Genomic DNA, 12,086 nt, shown 5'->3' with positions numbered 1-12,086 from the left:
AATGTTTTCAAAACATGTTATTGTAAAACTATTTTTGCAAACATTTTTGCCAAATATTGTGTCAATACTTAAATAACAGTATGTTAAAATGTTTTAACCCAGCAAACACAAAAATGTTCTTGAAATGTTTTTTTAAAAACCTTTTAATAACATTTAAATGTCGGGTTATATAAAGGTCATGAAAACATTTTTAAAACGTTATTGAAAATATTTTGGGCAAACATTTTTCGCAAAATATTTTTCAACTCCCAAATAACATTCTGTTTAGAATGTTTTGTATCAAGTTTTCAAGAATGTTTTTGGAATGTTATTAAAACGTTTTTATACCCTTTATATAACCCAACATTTAAACGTTTTCTGTAAAACATTTTGTTTGCTGAGCAGTAGATTATCAAAAAATGTTTTTAAGGTTATGAAAACGTTTTATACCCTTAATATACCCTTTATATAACCCGACATTTAAACGTTTTCTGACAACCTTTTATAACCTTTTGCGAATGATGTCGAAAACGTTTTGTGTTTGCTGGGTTATTTATTGAAGGCACTTTTCTTTATACGGACATATTGCTATACCGTATACTGAGAATAACTTCAAACGGGAACCTTGCTATCCGCTGAAGATAACTTTATCTTCTGAAGATTTAACTAGATACCGACACCTTGCTATCTACTGAAGATAACTTAATACGCTTTATACGAGAATCTTGCTATCTTCTGAAGATACCTTTATACGAGTATCTTGCTATACAGGTGTATTGGTATCTACTGCAAATAACTTTATACGAAAATCTTGCTAAATTGAAGCTGGCTTTATACGAGAACCTTACTGAATATAAATTCACATGGGAACTTTGCTATCTACTGAAGATAACCATGATAACTTTATACGAGAACCTTGCTATCATCTGAAGATAACCTTGCTATCTAATTAAGATGACTTTATACGGGAACCTTGTTATCTACTGAAGATAACTTGATACGAAACCTTGCTATCTACTGAAGATATATACGGAAATCTTGCTTATACGGGAGATAACTTCACAACGAGAATCTTACCATCTACTGAAGATAACTTTATAAATAATAATAAATAAACATGATAAATGTAGATATTTATAAAATTTATATCAAATTAAGGCGCATTTCAGACATGGCATTTAACTTACACACAGGTGGTGTATGACGTGCAGTCCCTAAATTCAGTAAATTTTCATCGTCAACCGTGTAATTGAATGGGATTATTTTGAAATTTTAAAACGCTTGAAATATCACAAACAAATAGGCCTATGTTGATAAATAATATAAATACAAGCTAAAACCGTTGGGGTTCGATAATGAACCCCACAAAACTAACTGAGTATACAGGGTGTATCAAAATGATTGGTACCCATCAATTTTGATGTTTATTGAAAAGCCTACCTCTTCCAAATACACTTTTGGATACATTTGAAATATCCAGAATGTATAGTTTATGACTTGTTTTTGCAATTAATTTACAAATTATTTGGATCTTATGTTGAATTTTGATCTGCCAGGCTCATCCATTATCGATGAAAACTGATGGGTACCAATCATTTTGATACAGCTTGTATGGAAAATGCCATACGGCCGGGCGGTTTCACGAGTTGCCGGCTCGATCGTGTCATCCGCCGCCTATGTCAAAAAGTCATTCAATCCACGGGGTCCATTTCTTAAAACTTTTCATCAGCATTTTGTGGTCAAATTGTTGCATGATGGGTTCTCTACAAGAATTGAACCATGTAGACTCCGACACAGTCTTTAACTCTTTGGGATGTTCTTCCGCATTTAAATAGGTCAGCAATTCACAGAAGCGAGATGGATATAATTCTGGATAATTCACAGTTATTCTACCTCTGTTTTTCCATTTAAAAAAATGATTATAAAGATCATCATTCTGATTTAAATGTTCCAAATAGTCCGCGAGTTCTTTAGGACTTTTAAAATCGCTCAGATGAATAAAAGAATCAGGTGGCGCGAATTGGTCCACATTACTTTTAGGCGCACCATACACAATTGGGACAACATCATTCATAAGGCTCGTGACCCAGAATTTCTCGGTGATGTAATCTCGACATTCGGAGTTTTCAAAGGCAAGATAGAACTTGTAGGTTGACATGAGGTTAATGCATCGCTGTGATAATCTTGGCAGGCAAGATAGTGGTCCACATTTCCCGTATAAATCCACTTTGATATAACTACTCAAACGATTAATATAATCCATCCTCGGCCAGAAAACTTCTTTATTACAATTGCTTCCCATCCACGCCACTAATCCGGTTTTATTTAAACTCCGTTTTTTATGATTTCCAAATTTCTGTCCATCGTTATGTTTACCATATGCTTCATAAAAGGCATAAGGCACACTGATGTTTGAGTCTCTCATGTAAGTCATATCGGCATGATAACGTAATTTACCAATGTCAGTCACCCATTTATGTACTCTAATTGGACTCTCCATACTATAAAACACCATCAACTGTCCAGGAGACGGCTCATAATTGACTAAGTCTCGCATTATATCACGCGTAAGAGAGAAGGGACTTAGTCCATAAACCACAACATCTTTATCATGAAAATCTTCAACTTCGTCAACAAGCGATAAAGTGATGTTGGTATCTTGTTTGGAGCAGTAATGAGAACATATTCTGGTGTCGCCGCCATTTTGAAAGCATCTCAATAATGGAGTAAGTTCGATCCACGTGCTCAGTATGTTGATGTCTCCTAAAATTGCGATCTCCTTGGTGGCTTTTGTTTGTAATTCCACTTGGTGATTCTGTTTTAAAATGCAAAAATAAGGGACGTTTTTGTTAATAAAATAATGATGTGTGAAATTTTAGTACTTTAAAAAAATTATGTATGAATTCCAAAACTCTGAATGGGAATTAATGATTGGATACCACAAAACCACCAGACATGCATGGTTCTGAAAGCCTTAAAGAACCTTTTTTCTGTCGTCTATATGGAACTTTTCAGAAAAAAGTTCTTTAAACGGAAATAACCCTTTTAGGTTCTTTAAGGGGTTCCGTAACATTTTGTAGAACCATTTGTGGACTTTATAGAACCCTTTAGAGTTCGTTGCAAAACCGTTGGAGGGATATCCATAAGACAGATTTTAGAACTTTTTTCAGAGTGTGGTTCTTTACCACATTGTGGTAGGAATTGACAGGAAATTCTGGTTTTGTTCTCTTTAAGATAATTGATCCCAAGAAAGAGAATATTTTTTCCTAATTTTTCTATCAAACCAACCTTTTGGTTCCGTTCTTCTGTTGTCGATGTCTTGTTGCGAGTTGGTAGCAGTGTAATCAGACCGACAATCGTGATGATGAACACACACGTGGCCCTCTTCAAACTTAATCGTACCATCTGTATATCCTATAAAAGAGGAAAGACAAATATCATGCCAACACTCTAACCATTGCATGTAACTAAAAACCTGCAGCGTACTTCTAAAATACATTGATTTTATAGAAATGAGTCAAAAGCCAATAATCGCAATTATCGACTGCCAGAAGATGGTAAGAGCACAGCTGCCATGTGTAGATACACTATATATATATACTGTGTGTAAATTGCTGAATATCCACAGGGCAGATATTGCACTTACCCACTTCTGGCACTGAGCAGTCGGTAGGCATATTTCTTGCAGTTCTTAAGGCCAATTTACACATGAATTATGAAAAAAAAATATTTTTCACATATTAATGATTTTCTATTGTTTGTAAACAAAAATATCATTTTTCAAATAAAGAAACAGAAGAAATGACTTGAGAACCTAACAGAAATAAACTGTGGTTTTTCCATATTTTATTATATTTTCTTTTATCTGCGCCTTGCAATTATTTACATAGGCCTTAACCCTAGTCTTGAGGTCATGATTATTAATTCATGTAACGGTAGTTGAAAGATCGTTGTTCAAATTATCATTCCGACCTTTGCACTTAAACAAAAAACGTGCTACAAAATACGATATATATTTTATTAAATCAACACGTGAAACATGCAATATTTTTGATAGACATTTCAGTGGACTTTGTCCGGAGTCCGAGCAACCACTTCTCCGAATCATTGACACTATACGTGAACAACGAATCTGTTGTACACGAGGCAACCGATTTTAAATCCTCAAAATGGTCAAGTTTTAATTTAAGAATGTGTAAGAATTTTAAATCCTCAAAATGGTCAAGTTTTAATTTAAGAATGTGTAAGAATTTCTGTCGATAGGCGTATTCATCGTTGATGTAATGTGTACCAATAGAGGACAGCGCTGATGATTTTAATGAGGTGAGGATTTATTTTTTATTAAGGCATGCTCCTACACAGTATTAACTATTATAATAATTATTAACCGGTTGGTGCCGGCATACATCATAATAGGCATACACACATAGGCCTACATATTATAGATCACAGTACATACATATTTACCTATATATTTCAATAAACAAGTACAAATTCAGACTGCTAGGCTTATGTGAGATGTAAGCGGCTGCTAATTTAATGAATCAGTCATTTTATGCTTGATGGTAAAGTCAGCATGCAACATCATGCTCAAAATTTCATAGTAATCAGAATATTCCATCAGAACTTATATAACTATAACGTCAAGTATATACAGGATCAAAATTCGACATGATTGCAAGAGCAAGAAACGATTATGCAATGGGTAAACAATTCGTAGCAACGACAGTCTCTGCTATCAACTTACCACATCGACCCGTAATCAGTTTGCGTTATTTCCAATACAAATATGCGGTATAATAGATTATATGTAAAAAGAGACTGATTTTCAATTCACATTGATCAGTAACCCGTAAAACATGACATGCCCTTTTTGTAAACAAAAATTGAATCAATAGCTTTAATACCTCTATACGTGGCCACGATGGCGATGCTTGGTTAACTATATATAACGAGACAAGAATTCTACATTGGTTTTTCTTCTGCTTTTGCTGACTTCAATATAACTAATTGCTGTTATTTGTTGGTAAGTCTTGACTATACTTGTGTACTATTACTAAAAGGTACTGACATAGAACAGCGAAATCGATCAACTTATTCACCTCATGACTATCAGCAATTATCAAGTTGAAAGCTCTGAAACTACATGCATTGTGTATATTGAAAATGGCATTTGGCATACATGTTATTTGGTAAGCGAACAATGAATTCTATTGTTCATTCATGAACTTCATGTTGTCAACGTATGGGACAACTATAGGCATACATATTCCACGTATATACAGTGCCCTACCATGACAAAAAGGAACTTAAGGAAGCAATGACCATTTTTTTCAAGATGCATTTTATTGCTTATAAATTATATATTACACCTATATCTCATGTTGAATACTTGCTTCCAAAGTATAGAAAGTACAGGACAATCTCTGAAAACCACATAAAGGAAGCAATGACCAAATAATTGCCTATTGTTTTGACAGTTTTAGGCAAATTAGTTACTATAAGTTTATTAAAATATAGGGATCAATCAGTGATTTTAAAATTTGGAATAATAAGTTCTTAAAATTGAGCAACATGTACTGGCTTTAATGCGCCTATAATTGTTGTCATGGTTGTTCTGATGTTTGGCAAACATCCCCGCAAACATCCTGGCAAAATAGCTCAACTGGCTTAATTTTTTTCATTTCGGTATCACCGATACGTAGGCTACATCAGACACTGTCATTTATAAATTCAGTATGTAGGTTATACTCTATGTAAAAGAGTGAAACACTCACTCCACAAAAGAGTGATTCGCTTATAAGACCACTCAATAAAGAGTGAAATGTGTTTTTTTTACTTTAAAACCACTCAAAAAAGAGTGAAAACTACCACTCTAAAAGAGTGAATTTCAACTTGTTCAAGGAGTTAAATGAAGGACAACACATTTTTAGAGCTGCCCTTCATTTAACTCCTTGAAAGAAAAGAACTAATAATAAAACACTGGTAACAAAGTTGTGTATATTATAGGGGCAAGGAATCCAGTTACTTCACTTGAATTTCAGTGACTCAAGACAAGCGGTGCGTTATTTATTTATAATGAACCACTTGTCTTGAATCACTGAAATTTCAGTGTATAGTAATTGGATCCCTTGCCCCTATAATAAACATAACTTTTGTTACCAGTGTGTAGTTATTTTTTGAGAAAAATGCATAATTAGTCAAAAAATTTATCAGGGGGTGTAGTACCACCTTAATTGTTTTATCAAAACGACCATTTTCACATTTTGACACCTCTTTTGGCAAAATCGGGGCACTTGTTTTTCACCCCCATAGAGCCAAAAACGTGACCTTTGACCTTAAACGATAGGTCCTAGATAGGTCAAACTATACATTTTCTGAATCCTTGTGACTAGAGGAATACATTGAAATGAGTTTTAACACAATGTGAGCAAATTTGAAATCAAGTTGACCCTCCTATGTAAAGTTCGATTACTTTTTCCCGCCAAGAGCTAAACTACTCCGGTTCAATTGCTACCGTATCATGCATTTTGTGTAGCTCATGATGTCAACTATATCTCTGGTAGCATTGCAGCTATACCCCTCCACCCCCGGCACTGATACCAAAGGGGACCAAGCTCATAGTATCATACACAATATGCGTATATATATATATATATTTCATATTTCGAACTAAACTGACGGCTTGTTAAAGTTGTGCTATAATCATCACTAGTAGTAGTAAGTCATTATTTCAAGAAAGAATATTTACTTATTCTCTGTTTCAGATGAATTGTATACGGAATGGCAAAATAAAGTACAATCAACCCTGATTAACCATCGCTTACATTGAATCTGAAGGAAACTGGAAACGAAAAACAAAATGGTAAGAGTATGACGATGAAAAAATCACCCTCTAATTGTTCTACGGACCCGACCAACCCAGATTTTCCCCCGGGATTTGGCATTTTGGGGATTTTTTTTATAGCCCTATGTGCAAGTTAATGGGTTTTTTTTTTTGTTTGTTTGTTTTCTGGGGGTTTTGTTTTGGTTTGTTTTTTATTGACTTTGACTGAAATTTTTCAGTAAAATGCAAACAAATTTCCTAATATCTTTGCAAAAATTTGCAGATTTTTGTCCAAATTTTTCAAGCTATTTGTGATGCTTTATGCCCGTAGAATAAGGTGTTTTCGGGTTTGGGTTTTTTTTCGTCGATTAAACATTTCGTCGCTGAAATTATCCGGGGAGGGGGTCTTGCTTGTTGAAGGTGTACGGGATGTGCCACGGTTTACTTTGGGGTAGATTTTCAGCGATTTTGATATATCGATGGGTGGGTTTCAGACTCAGTGGAGACCAGTGCGCAAATTTGGGTGTTTTTTGTGAAAATGGTATGTTTGGTACGGGTTGCAAAAAGTAGGTATAGTATAGAGAAAGTCAGCATCCGAAAGTCTGCTTGGCACATCCGCGTACAAAACTGTTCGAAGACCCCACCCCCGAAAATTATCTGTGGCCAAAATTATATCATTTCTTAACCCAGAATCAACAAATCATATCACAACATAATGACTTCTTGTGACCTAACACTTTATCGTGTGTAAATAATAGGGCTAAAGAACAACTCCCGATTCCAGAAAAATTCAGCGCTAATATTTTGGGATTTAAAAAATACTATCCTGGTAAAGCACAGCTCAATACTAATCCTTTAAGGTGGTATTGGAGGCATTTTGGAAGTGCTCTATTTATGTTTTAAACATATTAATATAGGCAGAGAACACAGATCAATATGCCTTTTGTTTGAAGCTAATCGGACTTATGGTTTTCATAATATATAGGCCTACATTTTAAATTTCTTTGTATTGGATATTTTTTATCGATAATCAATACAGTTTAAATGAGCTAATATGACTTGAAAGTGCTCATTAATATGTAATTTTTGCCAATATTTTGCTAAAATTCATTGCATAAAATGCGCATAACATTTTTATTTAATAGAATTTTGGTTTCAAACTTGGTCAAAATGTTCCTAATGACGTCCAGATAATGTATGCCTAATTAATGAGCTAGACGCAAATTAGGGGGCGGCTTAACTATACATTAGAACATAATTATTAGAACCACATTGACCAAGTTTCAGGGCAAAAGTATGCAAAATAAAAGTACCATGAACATTTATACATTGGTTTTTAGCAAAATATTGGCAAAAATTACATGTTAATGAACCTTTACAGTCCTTTTAGCTCATTGATTATTGATAAAAACAATAAGATACAAAGAAAATATAATTTGATGTAGGCCTATTATGGAAACCGTATGTCCGTTTACTTCAAACAAAAGGCATAATTATATTTTTTGATTGGTGTACTTTACCCTACTCACTTACGACTTACCTAATCTGTTTAAAACATGCTCAAGTATTTCCTAATTTCTAGAACATGCCTCCAATACCACCCTAATTGGAACTAACTATCAATATTAGACCTAAAACGTCCAATTGTAATATTTGGCGAATGTTTGGAAATAAGGGCAAAATATGCATTTTTTTTGTATCCTGCGATAAAGCCTAAAGACTTGTAAGTCTAATTATTTGTCTTTGCAGCCTTCAACTTTTCGCAAACACATTTTCTGTTCTATTTTGCATTAAACCAATTATTAAAAATATAACAAAAATAGTAATATTAAAACTAATATCTTATCCTTAAGATTCTGAATGCTAACTCGTCGTGTTAAGTCTTTCAATTTTGTGACTACAACTGTAAGAAGATAATTGCATGTTTTTGGCAATTGCTTCCAAAAATTGACCAAAATATAAATTTTTGACTTTTATTGTCAGTTAGTTTGACTGCAAGTGTAACAAAAAATGAATGTTTTTGGCCCTTGCTTCCAAAAATAGACTAAATATAAATATTTGACTTTTATTGCCATTTAGTTTCAACCACAGGATTAGGATTGGGTTGTTTCAGTTGGCAAAATAGGATAATATTTTTTAATCCCAATTTAGAGTGCTGTATTTTTCTAGAATCGTAGTATGTCCTAAAACAGGTGGATGTGCAAAAAGGTCCTATCTGCAATAGCTGCCCTATAGAATTTTAACCCTAACGCTAAAAGTTGCTTTTAGCTGTCGGAAAGGAAGGAAGAAACGAAAAAGCAGAGAGGATGAACAAAAACGTTACTTGGCACCCACGGGATTCAAACCTTAGACCCTTTCGCTGGCCCGGCCGCGGATTATTTTACCGTAGTTAACATTTGAATAGGGAGCCCGTTTAAACAACTGCATAGGGTTATAGGGTTTAGTTTATGGCTAGGATTAGTTAGCCTAAAACGCTAACGAATTTCCATATCTTTTTTTTATCCATTACAGTTTCGACGGCCGTTACGCATGTATCATTTGTTCAAGCTTCTACTCTTCTTGACGATAGTGACATTCGCTCTGCAGCTGGGTTATGTCTTCATACCAATATTTCAGGAGCAAGATCACACCACACCTGTAGGTGAGGAAGGTAACGATAAACTTAATATGATGGAGGGTGTCATCCACGTGGAAGAGCGGGATGTGGGGGACAACGGTGATGACATCAGTCCGAAACATCGTCTGAGGAAGGACCAGATGGCACAAGATGCAGAGAAAGCAGCAGGGAATCCTGCGGGAAATCAACCAAATGAAATGGCTGGGAAAGATGGAGCAGCTAAACCAAAATCACCGCAGGGTAATTCGGATGGTGTGAACCCTAAAAAGGCAGGACAGGATGTACAAAATCACGACGGAGTTGCACCCAAACAAAATCCACCGAATCCTAACGCAAAACCACAAAACGCAGATGGTGTCAAAGGTCAAAATCCAAAGCCGCCTGATTCAGTTGCTAAACCGCAAAACGCTGGTGGTGTCAAAGGTCAAAATCCTAAGCCGCCTAATTCAGTTGCTAAACCACAAAACGCTGGTGGTGGTGTCAAAGAGCAGAATCCAAAGCCGCCTGATTCTGTTGCTAAACCACAAAATGCTGGTGCCAAGCAACAAAACTCGAACGTGAAACCGGCGCCGCAAAATAAAGATGTAAAACCTCAAAATGCCGGTAACGCAAAACTTGGGGATAATGAGAAGGCCAAGGCGGTGGCGGCGAAACCGCAAAAGAGACGGAACAAGAAAATGTTGGTACTAGGTGGAATGAAGATCGTAGAAAAATGGTCAGAGTTAACAACACTTGTGAAGTTTCTAAAAAGCCAACGTAAGAATGACGGTATAACATTCAGAACCCTAATCAAATGCCCGGAATATAAGAGCGATATTGATTTCACCTTTAGCTCGAATTTTACCGGTACAATTAGAGGAAAAGATGCTGTCATCCTTGGTGTTGCTCCGTATACTTTACTGACTCAACTGACTCAACTTCTCAAAAACGATTATCCTGAAAAGCAGCTATGGATGATGTATGGTGTCGAGACTGCTCTAAGAATCCATAAATGGATTAAAAACGTAGGGAATTTGCCAGTCCACGGTGTTTGGTCATACCTTTCGGATTCAGAAATCCATATGCCATATGCGTATTATCAACCCGGACCACCAGTTACCGATACGGTTAAACGGTCCGACAAGTTTTGGATTCAGTCCAAGACAAATTTGGTCGCCTGGATGGGCAGTAATTGTGTTAAAGAAGTTTTCTGGCCTCGAATGCAGTTCATTGAGGAATTGGCCAAACATGTACCTTTAGACACATATGGAAAATGTGGCAATTTATCGTGTTTACCTCGTCTATCCGAACATTGTAAAAATTTGATGAACTCATATAAATTTTATCTTTCGTTTGAGAACGCTGAATGTGATGAGTATATTACAGAAAAAACGTGGGACACGGCTTTGCAACATGGTGTGGTTCCCGTTGTTTACGGTGCTCATAAAGCTGATTATGAACGCTTAGCGCCTCCGAATTCTTACATATATGCTGGCGACTTTAAAACAGTGAAGGACTTAGGAGACTATTTATTAAAATTAGACAAAAATCCGAAATTATATGCTAAATACTTTGAGTGGCGATATGAAGGATCAGTAGTGCAGGTCTACCCAGAACTAACCCCGACTTATTTTTGTAAAGTGTTACCATTCATCGACAAGCTGCAGAATGGTGAATTAGAGAAGAAAAAACTTTCTACTTACCCGTGGTACAATTCTTGCAGAACTAAAATTGTGAAACCTTTCAATCCTAAGGATATACCATCACTTCAAGATTGGCAACCGTGGTTTTCAGCGTAGATAATAAATATCATTGTGATTCCGCACCTAGGGATATACCATACCATCACTTCAAGATTGGCAACCGTGGATTTTAGCGTAGATAAATAACATCGTGATTCTGCACCCCTGTGTCTGCACCCTATAGTATAAACGTGGTTTTCAGCGTAGATATAATAATAATCATCTTGATTCCGCATACGGGCGAACACCGGATAACTATATACCGTCCCTATTATGATGTGATTCGTCAATCGCGGGTAGTGACATTGGTAACGACGGTACATGTAGACGTCCGTTTGTTCGAAGTATATTAATGCTGGTTTCATACTTTCCTGCCGCTTTGTCCCTCAGATGATGATTTTACTTCACTGCGCAATCGCACCAAAAACGCTAGCGGTGACCAGCGGCGAGCCGATATATCGATTACCCCACCGCTTTTGCCTCGGCGGCAGCACCGCTGAGAGTTGAATTCAAGTCAACTCGGAGCGGTGCCGCTCTGACGTATGAGAACAAAATACGATTTTGGAGCGGTGCTGAGCGAAAGAGTGGCTTTCAGAGTCATGCCGCTGCCGCTCAGCGGTGTGCCGCTCCGCTTGCAGAAAAGTACAAGCGGCATGATGAAGCGCCATGCCGCTCAGCGGCAAGCGGCAGAAAGTATTAGTTGTTCGACATGGAAATACCTACTGCTCAAACATTAACCCTTTTGTTGTTGATTGCGTGTCGAGCAAACGGAATTTCGAACAAGTGGATGTATGCAATAACAACGGCTTTATGCTGGTTTCATACTGCTATGGCCCTGAGTGGCGTGACACACACCCATTACAAATAAACGGACACAATGAATTAATGCTTGTCATTGGTTGATACGTCTTGCCGCAGCGGCAAGCGGCAGGAAAGTTTGCCA

General features: G+C 36.3%; 2 protein-coding genes across 3 annotated transcripts; one reads left to right on the top strand and one right to left on the bottom strand.

Annotated features, from left to right (window-relative positions):
* Positions 1–1,595: 1,595 nt before the first annotated feature.
* Positions 1,596–4,621, bottom strand: LOC140142832 (4-galactosyl-N-acetylglucosaminide 3-alpha-L-fucosyltransferase FUT6-like). Its single transcript, XM_072164843.1, has 3 exons — positions 4,447–4,621; positions 3,268–3,393; positions 1,596–2,794 (listed from the first exon to the last, which is right to left on the bottom strand). The coding sequence occupies exons 2-3, from the start codon at positions 3,382–3,384 to the stop codon at positions 1,667–1,669; spliced, it is 1,245 nt and encodes a 414-aa protein (XP_072020944.1). The 5' UTR covers positions 3,385–3,393; positions 4,447–4,621; the 3' UTR covers positions 1,596–1,666.
* Positions 4,216–11,230, top strand: LOC140142831 (uncharacterized). 2 transcript variants are annotated; one of them, XM_072164841.1, is made up of 3 exons: positions 4,216–4,302; positions 6,747–6,844; positions 9,317–11,230. In XM_072164841.1, the coding sequence occupies exons 2-3, from the start codon at positions 6,842–6,844 to the stop codon at positions 11,198–11,200; spliced, it is 1,887 nt and encodes a 628-aa protein (XP_072020942.1). In that variant the 5' UTR covers positions 4,216–4,302; positions 6,747–6,841; the 3' UTR covers positions 11,201–11,230. The 2 variants fall into 2 exon arrangements, with proteins under 2 accessions (XP_072020942.1, XP_072020941.1); XM_072164840.1 differs by lacking the exon at positions 4,216–4,302 and adding an exon at positions 4,881–5,005.
* Positions 11,231–12,086: the final 856 nt, after the last annotated feature.

The sequence above is a fragment of the Amphiura filiformis genome, chromosome 20 (genome assembly GCF_039555335.1).
Source record: "Amphiura filiformis chromosome 20, Afil_fr2py, whole genome shotgun sequence".
In the NCBI taxonomy this organism is placed as follows: domain Eukaryota; kingdom Metazoa; phylum Echinodermata; class Ophiuroidea; order Amphilepidida; family Amphiuridae; genus Amphiura; species Amphiura filiformis.
Note: the sequence above shows the minus strand (reverse complement) of the source record. Positions and strands in the feature narration are given on the sequence as shown.

Excerpts from the sequence above, each read along its gene's own strand:
- LOC140142832 (XM_072164843.1), bottom strand. The coding sequence starts at position 3,384 with ATGGTACGATTAAGTTTGAAGAGGGCCACGTGTGTGTTCATCATCACG. Across the intron at positions 2,795-3,267 it reads CAGAAGAACGGAACCAAAAG|AATCACCAAGTGGAATTACA; the intron begins GTTGGTTTGATA and ends ATTTTAAAACAG.